This window comes from Akanthomyces muscarius (genome assembly GCF_028009165.1).
Source record: "Akanthomyces muscarius strain Ve6 chromosome Unknown contig_11, whole genome shotgun sequence".
NCBI classification, from domain to species: domain Eukaryota; kingdom Fungi; phylum Ascomycota; class Sordariomycetes; order Hypocreales; family Cordycipitaceae; genus Akanthomyces; species Akanthomyces muscarius.
This window is the reverse complement of record NW_026611614.1, coordinates 316,536-330,157: the sequence shown is the minus strand read 5'-3', so window position 1 is coordinate 330,157 and position 13,622 is coordinate 316,536. Positions and strand designations below refer to the sequence as shown.

Below are 13,622 nucleotides of genomic sequence, written 5' to 3'. Positions count from 1 at the left end.
AGCCTCTACAAGTGACTATTTAGGTACACAGTCGTGCCAGCCAGCCAGCCGGGCCGTGCTGGGATGATGCGTGTGCATCCACCCGTAGCATCCCTGCGTTCAGCTTGCGAGGCCCGCCCCGGTCGTGATTTCTGGCCGCTTGGCGCATCGATGCGTCTGGAAATGTCACTGCTGCTCCCGGATACGCAAGAAATTCCGCAGCAGTCGAAAGGGAAAAAGAAAGAAGATATGGGAATGTACTGGGCTTGTAAGGGTGTACTGGACCGATGGCGACAGACAGGCCTGTGCGCGCGGGCGGAGAGATCAGCACAGTGAGGAGGGGACAAATAAAGGAGATAATAATAAAACGAAATAGGGGTTGACATTGAAAAAGCTAGTGGGAAGAGGAAATACGCACGAAACTAATGTGTTGAATGGAGTTATTCTAGGGATGGGAGGCAAATGCTGTCTGGCCAGATCAACAAAATCTAATCGGCGCTCGACGCAAATCGACGACGACATGCGAATCTGTCCGCTTCTGGGACTAGTCGCGATAGCAACACCAGCGCGTATAATATAATGTCCGAAAAAGAAAGAAAGCCAACAACAGAGGAAAAAGATGAAGAACATCAATCCAATAGCGCCAATGCTAATATAACCACCCGCCCCCCTTCGTCGCCAGCCAGCCAGCGCGCCAGCCAGCCAGCCAGCCAGCGATAGTGCCAGTAAGAGTGACTGCTGGCTTTGAAGATTTGCTCGGATTGAATCCGGTCAAGTGGTATTCGTGATAGATCTTGCTGATGAGCTCTTTGAGCGTCACCTGGTAGAGCGCCTTGAGGGCCTCGTCGTCATACAGCTCGTCAATGTCGTGGCCACACGCCTCAAGCGCAGCCGTTACGCAATCCCTCCTGTGTTGGGTCCAAAAGTCGTGCACGAGTGAGACTGCATAGCCGTTGCCGGTGCGCAGGTACGGGTCGCAGTCCCTACCCAAAATGGCATTTTCGTCGCCGTCCATATTGTCGTCCAAGGCTACTTTGTCGACCATCTGGTCCTTAGCCTCTCCATCCTCCTCGTCCTCGTCCTCCTCGTCCTCGTCCTCGTCCTCGTCCTCGTCCTCGTCCTCGTCCTCGTCCTCATCCTCATCCTCATCCTCATTATAGTCCTCCTCGTCGCCGTCCCACAGGTCAGGGAACAGCTCCCAGTAGATGCGCCGCCAACGCGCCGCCTCGCCCTTATGGCTATGTCGCAGGTCCGTCTTGCGCAGCTGGCGCACCTCGTCATCACTAACACCCTTGCGGGAGGCATCCCCCTGGGGTGCGGGGTAGTCTAGGGCCTGACACAACTGCTCGGCCATGTGCGCGTCGCGCGCCTCGGGGAAGTCAAAGTCGCGGTGACAGAGCGCGCAGTACGCCTTGTAGGGATGGTGCTCGCGGATGTGCTGCAGAACGGCAGCGATGTTCTGCAGATCGCGGCCCTCGAGCACGCATGAGCGGTGGCGCTCTGGGTCGGCGGCAAAGAAGGGACAGGCGAGGTGGAAGTAGCCATCGGGACGAAACATGCGCACCGTCTGGTCGCGGGGGGCATTGGTGCCACTGGTGCTATTGAGCAGGGTGAGAGACTCGGGCGACGCGAACCACGCGTTGCTATTGATGCGGCTCCGTGGTGGGAGACGGTCCTTGGGCAGCGCAACGTAGCAGACGGTGGAAATCCAGCGCCGGACGCGCTCGTAGGACGTTTGCAGGACCTGCTCCCGGGTGGCGGGCTGCATGACGAGGTTTCCCAGACTGCTGCTGCTGGTGTGGTCGTCGTCCTTGTCGGCTGCCAGGGTCGTGGTGCTGGAAGTTTCTTCTAGGCCGCGGCCGTAGAAATCGTCGCGGCCGTTGTCGCCATTGCACTCCTGGCCACTCGTGCTGGGAGTGGCGATATTGATTATTGTGCTTTCCATTCTGCCGTTGGTGCAAAGGACTGTGCCAATGGACAATTGACTCTTTATATGCTGTGTAGCGTGCCTTAAGATAGAGAGAGGCACGTACCTGGCCTTTTCCATGCTCGTTACTTTATTAGCTGTTGCGCTGAGAAGTGAGTCACTCACTCGGTAAAAGATTACATGACTTGCATTTTTCCTCGCCGTCCCTGTCACCACACATCCATTCCACGCGTGTGCCTTTTCTGCCAGGGTGCATATCACAGGGATGAATACAAGGATACCTAGGTAGTATGTATTGTACTCGTTAATCTGTACTGAGTAGTACTCGGTAGTAGCTGCTCGCCTGGGTGGTGGTTGCCAAGTGCCCAGGTGGGTACCTACCTAGGTACTGGTACTGGCTAGAAGAGCCCCGAGTACAGATTAACGCTAGCGTGTTTAAATAAGGGATAGCCTAGGTACGGATACTCGGTAACGCTGCCCCGCTGGTCTCCCCCGGGGTCAGTTCAGAAATGACACATGCCAGTACCACCACTAAGAGGATGGGACCGCCCACACTTTTGTGAGCGCCATGCCTCCCCCCCTATCCCCTGCGTTTCGACTGCTATTCGGGCTATCATGATGAGATGAGGACTGAGTTATCAATTCCTGTGCCAGGATCCCCGCAGTGCCCAAAGGGACAGCGGCCCGGGGGGTCCGTGCGACATACTGCCCTAGCCTACCTGCCCGCACACCTACCCTGCAAATAAGTTCTTTGTTCGGGCGCTCTGCCACTCAGCACGCTCACGCCAATACTTATTATCTATCCTTCTGGCAGTGGAGGAAGAGGTTTGAGGTCACGAGATCTACTGCGAAGTACCTAAAGATACACATGTAGCAGGGATATCTACCAGTTCAGCTGCGTACTAATCTGTAGTCTTGGTATTTTTTTTGCGCCACAGGTACTCAGCCACAGCTGCATTTTCTTGTGCTACTGGTAGCCTAATAATAAGGTGCCTAATAAATTGTGACCCTGTGGTTGGTCAGGAGCCCTGCAAGTGACTTAAAACCTCCTCCGCTGCAAGCCCCCCAGGGTGTCCCTCATGACCAGGACACTATCACAACGCGCAAAAAAAATGTTGGCAGAATCGACTGTCTCGAGAATAGTTGCCATCATTAACGCGCCTCTGCCTTGCCTTAGCATTTGCTTATCAAAGAACTTCCTGATGGCCATCGGGCAAGTCAGTTGCGTGAGTGGAAGGAACCCGCTGGTGAAAACACTCATGCTCACGCTCCACTTCGGCGGCTTCGGGTGGTGTGTGCTTCTTCGAAGAAGAACGTGCTTCAGAAAGGTGGGGCGTGGCACGAGTAAGTGCCCGAGCAGTGGACCTCTTTTGTTCCCTCGTGAAGATTGGTTGGCCGTATCAATGTTGGCTCAGACTTGAGCAGGACCACATACATATTTGTACATCAGTCAAAACTTGTCACTTTACTATAAGTTATCTTTAGTGATCGCTGTTGCTATTTCAAGACCTTGGTACTTTAATAGCGAATGCTCTCGAGGGCTCTGGATTGTCGCTACTGTTGATCTATCAGACCTCGTAGACTTCGCTTCATTCGTACTACTGCTCAGAGCCATGTTATTGATGATGAATCATTTCGTCTTTTTATGAGAGCGCGGAATTACGCGCGTATACAATACCAGCTGCCTGTATCACATTGACAAGTAAGAAGCGCGGTCGATCTCGTCGCTCTTTGGAACTACGCGGAGCTCCAACGGATACCGTTCGTGTAGTAGTAAACTAGCTATTGGAATAGAATTTGGCCAGTAGCACTAAAATGGGTTTCAAACTATCGTTTGTTGCTCATCAACCGGCAATCTTGGCCTTGGCGTATCGGGCCTCTCGCTCTTCTGTTGAGCCGGGTTGCTGCTCCCTTCATCTGCGCCCTCATCTACAAGCTCAGACATCAAATCAACTCTACTGCGCTAGATATTGTGAGCAGTAGTATAAAACCTTTAAAGACCGTTAGAAGCAATGCCATTGTCCTCGTTCTCACTCATCGTTGGCCCCTCTCACGCTCTCAATTTCGAATAATATGACTCGCTTAGTGACCATGCGCAAGCCCTTCAAGATAAACAACCCAGTCTTGGCAATATCAACAGCTGGTGGAAAAGAAAACGCTTGTACTGTTACAGAAAACTGTCAGAAGAAGTCAGTACGAAGGAAGGGGGAAGATAGAGAAGATTTTCTCGACCCTCTACTCACTAGTACTATGCTTTCCCGACTTCTAAAGCCCAGCAATAGTTTTAACGGGCTTCCTAATGTGGAAACATGGGTCTACTTGAGGTAGTTGGTAGAGTCACAGGGTGATGTTAGGACTACACGCGTGAAATAAAGACCTCTAAATTTAGCTCAAAGGACCACTGGTGGGTATTTAGAGACGGTAAGCGCGCCTCAGCTCGTGATAACTGAGAACAGCAATGCGTCTCCGCCAGAAACTAATCCGTGCTGACCTGCTGGTGTTCAGATATAGCGGAAGCTGAATAGTTTGCTTGAGTATTTAAATCCGCATGTTCCCTAACCTATGGCGTGCTCTGTGGATTGAAAGCAGCAACATTCGTAGGGCAGAAATTACTAAAAGTTGTTTAAAGTCCTAGAATTAAAGTTGGTCACACTACATAAAGCCTCAAGTCTACTTTGAACAGCAGGATAGCGCTCTTCAACATGCACCCAGCCGCTCCACAAGCGGCCATAGAAACAGCGTCCAACAAACACAATCACGTGCACCTTGTGCCCAGTATCGTCTCGTTTAGCGACTTCGTTTCGCAATCTCATGCAGCTGATCAGCTGCCAGCAGTTGGAAGTAGCGATTCGCTCTTAACACAAAGCTGTCGGTCGGACACGCTCCTTGGCAATCAGCCTCCAATAAGCCTGCCGCGGGACACTAATCAACACTGCCTCCATTGCGGACTTCACCCGACCGAGGTGGAAACAAGTGACACAAGGTGAACTGGTAACATTTTTTGACGAACTGCTCTAATTTCTCAAAGGCAACCACTATACTCTCGCGTCGAAGGACTTGAGCTGGCAGTGATCCAGTTGCAAATTTTACAAAGAAGTGGCATGACTAATCACGATGTTCAGCTTGCCAACATGGCGCAGCAAGTAGATGACAGTTTTTTGAACATCACCACTTCTATTGGACAAATAAAGGATACTCTGGGAAAGTTTTTGGAGCGATTCGCGGACGACTTGGGCCATGACAAGGAGGAAACTAGCGAGGGTGACGGCACGTCTACACAGCATCGGATAGCTGAAAACTGTTAAAAATATCGATATCCTCTTATAGAATACTAGCAAACTAGCCCTTCAGCTTTAAATCAAGTACCTTGCTAAGTTTAAGATGTAGTAATATATAATAAGTATTCATAGGTTCATCTTGTAATCCGTATATAGGGTGAAAACTTCAAAGGTACCTTAACTGACAGTGTTCTGGTGTAAACAGTGCCGGGTTGGGGCAAGTGGCTAACGTACAGTGTGATCCAAGCGTGGACCCCTCAAAAAGTAGTGACAAGAAGTGCTGTTCTAAAAGATGCAGTACACTGGATAGCTAGTTGGGGATAAAATGTCTTTAAGTACTGGTATTTGTACTTATCTCCATGTGATGAGTATTTATATTGATAGGCGAACGTTCAGGAAAATTTGCCTGACTGCAGCCGAGGCTTCCGAGATACGGGTTGCATGCAGGACATTTAGCCTCGTTAACCCTAGAATGTCGAGTGGAAATTGTCCATCAACCGTCGACGACGAGCAGGTGAACCAGAGACCGGCATCCAGATGTCGCTACGCCGGTTTTGAGAGCGTCTCCTGCAAACAAAACTAGACGAGGCAACTGCGAAGAAAACGTGTAGGGTTGACGATACAGAAATTGTTATGTCTACCACACATCGTAGCGCCGGTCCATTTCGCAAGCGTTGATCAAACTTGGACATCAGCTGGCCAGTTATCGAGAGGCGTCTTCGTGACTGGAATGAGCTACCAAATACAGGCAAGAAGAGGAATTTGGTCACGATTACCATAACATTTGAAAGCACGTATATCGAGAGCAGCAAAGCGGCCAAAGGGGGCGAAACGGCCAATCAACTGGAGGATCTGCAAGCCAGAATCGGAGATGGGGCCTTTCTCAGCCGTAGCGTCTGTATAAGAAAAGCGTTCGTGCTTATGAGGTGCCCTGCCCCCCCGTGTAAAAACGGCAGTGATCACTGCTGGTAGTTCGAAGGTCAACACTATCCACTCCATCCTCACCACGTGAAAATGCTTGCCGATCATTTACAGTCAGGAAAACCTCTCAACGGGCATGACGATGTCCCAGAAACCTTTCGCAATCTATTACTCTATGATGAGTGCGACCGTGAACGCCGAGAAGAAAAGGAACGAATGCACGCAAGCGACGCCGCCAAAGTTCGAACAACTTGAGTATCATCGCGCCTACAGGTACATAGCCCTTCTTCGGAATCGCTACGCTACGATCGTCTCCACTCTCATCTAGGATTACTATCTGCTCTGCTTCGAAATTTGATCGCCTGTAGATGCAATCGTCTCGAAGGATTGGGTTCTTGTTGCAGCCTGCCCACCCTCTGGTGGCAGTGACTGGCAGAGGGCCTGAACGGAGCCCTCTCATTGGCCAGAACCATGGATTGACCCACTTTTGTACGATGGCCACCACAGAGTTCTGGGTGACTACAAACGAGTATTGTACAATAGACTAACAACACCACGAATAAACCTATTCTATCACCAACTATCGTATTAATACGTACCTATCTGTACCAACAGTTCTGCTCCGTGGCAAAGATAGCAATTACTTTCCGCGACCATCTTGTCCTCTTGGCCCACCGACCGACGGTTGCTCTCGACACACAAACACCTTGCTCCTCATAAAGATAATTTGCCTAGGCTTGCTGACTCATACCTGAGCACTCGTTCAGCTTGGCCTGCAATGAAAGGCTCATGTTCTCTGTGATTTCTCTCGGCCGGCCGACAGGGTTGGACGGTGCATCGATCGTGCCGTGTGCTGCAGCAAGCAACTTCTCGGGCGATTTCTTCATCACACATTGTCTTATTACCTTTGAGTTTGCTCACGATGGCGCTTTTAAGCTCTTTTGACGGAGTTTGGAGAGTCTAGGTGCCATTTCAGGCGGCAAATGTAGGAGCCAAAGTTGCTGCGCAGACCCACCACCGTCAGGGGCCTGCATAAACGCCAAGTTCGGATCACGGCTCAGCATAGCTCTGAAGCTCATAAACAGTGTAAGTCGGAATACCAGGATTGAACCGTTGAGCATTATCTTTAATAGACGGAGTGCTACAAAAGAATGGCCATCGTCGAGTGTGCTCGTAGTGTTTGCAGGCACATTGCTGGGTAGCAAAGGGTGTGAGGATTGGTAGCGTTAGGTTAATTACTCAGTCAGGGAGACCATAAAATCTAGCAATGGTAGCCGACGAGGCCAAACATCTCTAAAGTTCACTATATGTATCAGGTCCGTGACATGGATTTTGGCAATGCTTTCAAGTCTTAATTGCCTGAACAAAGACGCAGAAAGAAAGTGCGCTCGTGATGGGTCAAAAGTATCGCCACTACGCTAAAGCTCTTCTCTCCATATTCTCAGCCGTCTTTATTAGAAAAAAGTGACACTCGTATAGACCGTTGCCATATAGCTTGGGAAATGGCAACAAAGTGAAAGTGACAAAGCCACCACGATGATGGAACCTTTTCCTTTCGCCTAGCTCTAACACCATCTGTACCGCAGCGCGAATAGGCTTATCAAGTTCTTGCATTTGTCTGATGTCCTGATGAAAGTATGGTGCGCGTATACGTCCAGACATCTTGTAAGACCGCAAGGACAAGATTTCGACGTCGTCATTTGGCAAGCCTAGTCGTACGAGAAGACCGCCAGGCTTGCGATAGCAAATTGTCCATTTCTCCATTTCTGCCTCCATAATCGATACTGTAGAAGAACGAGAGTGTTTGGTCTGTTGCCAGAAGATTACTTATCTGGTCTGGGAGCTCTAGGTCTTACTATTATAACCAAGAATTCTGTATTTAGCTTTTTTCAAAGGCGCTGTTAGTGAGTCTGGCTGCAGCCTAGTTGAGGCCGGCAGGGAGCTTTGAATCTTGGGCACACATCGATCTTTCCACCCGGGCTTCCAAGTTAGAGGCGGGACCTTTTACGGGCGGCGGCATATCTAGAATAGCAGCGTCACGGTAGCGCACTGGGTAGAGTAATGGATCCAATTGTAAATTTAAGCCAATTATAAGAGAAATTGCGGGCAAACAATTGCCGCACATAGCTGTATCTGTGTTAGGTGCCCAATAAGAAACAGTGGCCATCTGCCGGAAACGCCGTGGGTTGCATTTGAGCAGTCAAAATAATGCCTTTGCTATTTTAGAGATGCTGTTTTCTTTGTAGTGATTTTAACACAGCAGTCACAAACAGATTTACCGGCGCACCTGGAACTCGGTTCGATGTCAAGGCTCGGAGAGGTTAGCGATATTGACTGTCATCATAGTCTGTCGGCCAGCAGGTAACCCGAGCCGAAATCATGATGTGTTCGAGTTTATTGCGGGTGATAGGTGCTCCAGTCAAGGCCGAAATAGGTGGCGCGGGGGTGCCGATACCTTCATAGTCTCGTGATAGCATACGCGATGCAACATGTAGAATCCACGGAAACCCCCATTCATCGTGACACTCGCACGTCGTGTGTGCAAGAAAACGAGCCAATCCAACGAAAATGGGCCCAGTGGGGTTGGATATCTGAGCAAATCCTTGCCTGATAGAAATTATCAATAAACAGGATACATACCTAATTCAGTTTACTCCTGTAATAGTTGTATCAATAACACATTACAATATTACCAGCTTTCACCAGGCGCATTTTGATACGGACTGTTGCACAGCACGACAATATTATGAGGGGACGTATAGATACAGCATTGTCCATATCATAATATGTGTACTACTAGCATCATTTATAAGCCAGCCTACGGCTTAGTAGAGACCACACACCTTCTTCAGTTCCTATCGAGGTAAAATATTGAGTGGATTGGGGAGTACCGGGAACGCTGCAGGGTGGCTACCGTAGACCAATAAGAAGGTGCTGTAGTCGCTGCCGTCGTAGTTCCCGTGCAGCGATGGTCCGCTACCGCCGCCACTACCCGAGTTCTCGCGTCGCTTCTCTTGGTAGTACATTGGCGATCGTCCTCGTACGACAACCTCGCACGACCTCTGGATCGCGAGCTTGGCCCAGCGGCGGTTGGGGTTGCCAGGCCCCAGATCTCCCCACAGCTCGACGACCATCTGGTAACATTGCTGGCGAGTGTTGCGAGCGTTGCGTTGCCCGTTGTTAGCAGTCGCCGTCTTGAACTGGATGCGATCAAAGTTGTGCTCTGTCGGTAGGATCGGACGCGCCACTTGAGCAGCCTCATGAAAATTGCCACACATATAAGGCGGTGTCCCTAAGGTTTGTTTGTTTTTAGGAGCCAGTGATTGCCTTCCTGGTTGAGCAATTGGTCCCTTGTTGCGCTTTGAGGTGTGCTGGAGGATGATCACGTCTTGATGCGGGTCCGTAGAAACACACGCCGTGACGCTCATTGCAAATCCTACAATAGGTAACGTTTCCACGCTGCCCATTGGTGTGAAGTGTATTTGCACTCCAGGAAAGTAGGGCGTTAGCTCATACGAGCAAATGCATGCCATGTAGTTCCTACGATAGCATGTGTAATGTTCTCGGCCAAAGAAGAAGTTTTTGTAGATCTGTGCCGAGATGTCCGCGCTTATTGTAGTGCCCGTGGGGTTTCCATAAGCGTCATGGTACTGAAGAGTACCTTGTTGCTCAGTAACTCCCATAGGCAACACAACTTCTTCGCTGTACGAGCGCGAGGTGTATGATCCTCGACCGCTCATTGCGTTGCTGCTGCTGACGGGCAATGCTTGGTTGTTTCGAACAGACTGGTGCTCTCTCCTGAAGAGCGACGGATTGCCTCTGTACCGTTCTTGCGCACTTGAAACGTTGTGTGGAATTTGGTAGGCCCCGGGGCGGCCTCTCAAGTTTCGTAGGGTTGGTGCTAAAGCCGTTGGCCTGCAAGAATAGGACCTCGTCAGAACACACTTTAGAAAGTTCGCCAGCTAACAAGACCCTCCACAAAATGCCGCACAAAAGACAAGAATAGACATGTTGATGTACTTACTGGCTCGGTATATATGGCCTGACGTTGGCCACCAGGCGGCACTAAATGTGATAGCGTCTTTGTCGGTGGAAAGTTTAGACTCTAGTCTGCCCGATGGTCCTTTGCAGATTGACGCTGGTAGAAGTCTGGCTATATTTATTGATACTTGTTAGTCTCGCGATTAGTACCAGAGAGGCGCGGACAATCTAAGCGGCAAGTACCAAGACCTTGTGTAGCGCGGCTCACCCTCCGCGTTTCTGCAAGGTTGCACGGCCCACAGGAGGGTGTTTAATTAGACACGTCGTGCTAGGAGCTTGCCGAGGCAATGGGGCAATGGAGTACTGATGGGGGAGGAGGGTGAGGGGGTGTTATGAGCAAAAGCTGCAAAAAGCGTTTGCATACTGTGGATACGTCTGGTGTGGAGGGGTGATGCTAGGAAATTGCTAACTTGTCTACAGATTATTAGAGGGGTGTATCTATGTAGAGTGAGTCTGTGATAGATAAATAAAATTAGTGTGGCGCGTCCGGGGAGGCTAATGAAGCAGGGGACGGGGTTGGTTCGGGTCTGCAGACGCTAACTACTGGTAGTCTCGCCTTCCATGCCCTGACAGGTAGCCATTTGCCACTAAAGTTAATCCTTTCTGAAGCCGTGGTGGTCTGTATCTCAACCTTGGGCGCACACAGTCCTGGTAGGTAGCCAGGTCCACGAAACTTACCCGGTAAAGCTTCGATGAGCCAGTCACCTGATTACCAGGGCGCGCACGACTAAAGTACTGCATGTGTTCATTTATTCGTCGCACGAAGGCTCAGACAAGGGAATTGGCGCGACTTGAGGCTCCAAGCTCTCGCTCTTCAGCGACGTTCAAAGCATCGGAGGCTTCCGCTCGTGTTGCACCCGGTACTTTGTCGGCTCGTTGCCTGTTTATTGTGGCGGCCAGCACAACGGTTTCCTCAACGCCACGAAATAGTACAGGGATTCGTCTTGGTGTCTGCAGGTGTCTGTAGGAGGTGCTTTCGGTTCCAATAATCAGACCATTTGGTATCCCTTTGACAGGCCGGGAGGAGGTTTGAAGTCGTGCGCTTCCCTGCATTTTTCTGCCTAAAAGTACCAGCTTTGCAGGAGATTTTCCTAATACTAGTACCCTGCAATTTCGCACTGCTCTGATTGGTCTAGGACTCTGTGAGTGACTCCAAACCTCCTCCCGCTCTGTCAAAGCGATAGCAGCGCCGGTCTTGGTGATAAGCACCCTCTTTTGGAGTGTGTGTCAACGGCTAGAATATCCAACTGAGTAAATTTAGGCACTGAGGCCACCGGTGCACAGCGATCTACAGCGAAGTCATAGTGCCCATCATGACCTGGCACTGCCAAAGGGATACTCAGTAAGTAGGTACTCAGTAGTGTGTCGAGCGCACCCATGTACTTTACAAGGTTGCTAACATATCCTAGCCGCAGGTACTTAAAATACGCCCGGCTTAGTGCCTAAGGCAGAGTACTCAATTCTCCACAAGTGCAATGCACTATCATATTTACCAGTAGAGTCACCGGGATCAGATTGGGAGGAGGCGTGAGCATACGCCACACAACCGACTTGCCGCCGATCACACCTCATAGGGGTGTGTGGACCACTGGGCAGGTCCTCAGCGTCGGCCCCTTTGCGCGCGGTGCGGTTGGCCTACAACATAACCCCTGTTTTTCTCGTTGGCTGGTTACTTTGATCGAGTTACTGGTATACGCACTTCTCGTGTCCTCTCCCTTGCCCCTCCTTTGTCACATGTGTCATGGGACGAAGGCAACGCGAAGGATGATCTTTACTGTATGGGCAGCCAAGATAGGCAGAACACGAAGCCAACTGAGGATTTCTTCATTGCCGGCTTTGGTGACAGAAGGATCAGAGCCTTGGGAAATGAAGGAACAGTTACAAGAGATAATGATGGTCCGATAGAGGAGACCGCCTCGTTTCTGACGAAGAGTGCCAGCGCTGGTCGAACGCCGGTCACGTCCCCGCATCCCTGCTTCTCAAATATTTGTTCTGCGGTCTGCTTTCACACACTGATCAGTCCCGGGGACTGAGAATGAGGTACGACCGTACAGGGCTGTAGGTGTCACTCCCCGGAGAGGGAGTCCCGGGCAAACTGGCTGGGACTCATTCTCACCAACAAAGGGATAAATCGTCACTCTTTTATTAGGTGAATAATTACAGTGAAAGGCGAAATTAGCGCCCCAAGTTTTTTAAGTTATTTATTTTAGGCGCAGCAGTTTTCAACGCTTCTTGCAGCACTGCCCCACCCTCCTTTACTGCTGGTCGATTGAGAAGTTGGGAATCTTTGGAATTACAAGTCTAGCAAAAACATGCCGCGCTTGAAAAAAATGGCGGCGCCATAACTAGATCTGAAATAGAAATTGCTATTTTGGACGTGATGAAAGCGAAGGGAAAAGATCCAATTTGGGTGCGGCGCGACCGACCCCCACCACACTCGCTAATTAATTAGTTAACGTACCAAGGGGGCGGCACTAATAACGCCCTTCACTGTATGGACATGAACGACTTCGACCAGGGCACTTACTCTGTGCTGTAGCCTTGTAGGCATGCTCTAGCGTCTTACTCCGCTGGATTGTGAATTTAGGTACAACATCAGTTCCAAGATGATTGTCTATTTGGACTAGAAATCGGCCAAGCAGCAGCTGAGGCTTGTTTTCTCTCGCCAATGAGCTTGGGTCGCCCTGCTTTACCCCTTCGAAATATCCGCACATGCCATGAACTTCTACCATTCAATCTCTATGGAATATGATGGCCTTTATTCTGGCGCTTGTCCCTGTGCTGCTCTCACGCGCACACACCCACTCACCCCTTTCATTGGAAAAGGACATGCAGGCATTTGTATATCTTGGAACAGTAAAGCAAATTGCTGCCTGACCTGGCCCATCGGATAGATGAGCCAGGACTTCATTCGTGTAGTGTGGACTTGCTACATGTTTTTCGTCATTAGATGAGTGAAAGGAATCTGAGAGGGCGTCATTAGATGAGTGAAAGGAATCTGCGCACTCTCAGATTCCTTTCACTCATCTAATGACGAAAAAATATGTCTTCGTATCAGTTAAAACACAGGGAAAACGCCTGGCACACAAGCAAGCACATTTGAAGTTCCCGGCAAGCATGCCATCGAGAGCGTTCATATATACTGTTTGCATCTTCGACAGTATATCAGAGAGACGAATTCAGTGAATTTGGCCCACATTATCACGACTGGAAGACAGACGCAGGTCGACGGCCAGAGGAAAGCAGCCAGTCAAGGGATACGGATGCGAGCAGTTGGCACAGTGAGGGGGCGGTGTAAGTTGAAGGGAATTTGGATGATGGCATTTCGGCGAGCAACTGATACCAAGGGGAGCTCTGTGCCACAAACATGAGCCCACCCCACTGACCCATCATCATGAGCCCTATGTACACGTGCCATGGTTGGTCGTGCCACAATTCTGGCTAGTAGGCAGACTTGGCATCGTCGTGCAATGCTC

The 13,622-nt window shown here is 50.2% G+C and overlaps 3 protein-coding genes across 3 annotated transcripts; 1 reads left to right on the top strand and 2 right to left on the bottom strand.

The window, feature by feature from the left end:
• Window positions 1-628: 628 nt before the first annotated feature.
• LMH87_007638 (uncharacterized protein) lies at window positions 629-1,924 on the bottom strand (the record flags this gene model as incomplete). The annotated part of the gene is made up of 1 exon (XM_056199554.1): window positions 629-1,924. One exon carries the CDS (start codon window positions 1,922-1,924, stop codon window positions 629-631), a length of 1,296 nt encoding a protein of 431 aa, XP_056057992.1.
• Window positions 1,925-4,608: 2,684 nt separating this feature from the next.
• On the top strand, window positions 4,609-5,211 carry LMH87_007637 (uncharacterized protein; the record flags this gene model as incomplete). Its single annotated transcript, XM_056199553.1, has 2 exons — window positions 4,609-4,889; window positions 4,935-5,211. The coding sequence occupies 2 exons, from the start codon at window positions 4,609-4,611 to the stop codon at window positions 5,209-5,211; spliced, it is 558 nt and encodes a 185-aa protein (XP_056057991.1).
• A 3,749-nt stretch (window positions 5,212-8,960) lies between these two features.
• On the bottom strand, window positions 8,961-10,887 carry LMH87_007636 (uncharacterized protein; the record flags this gene model as incomplete). The annotated part of the gene is made up of 4 exons (XM_056199552.1): window positions 8,961-9,397; window positions 9,650-10,020; window positions 10,130-10,170; window positions 10,825-10,887. The coding sequence occupies 4 exons, from the start codon at window positions 10,885-10,887 to the stop codon at window positions 8,961-8,963; spliced, it is 912 nt and encodes a 303-aa protein (XP_056057990.1).
• Window positions 10,888-13,622: the final 2,735 nt, after the last annotated feature.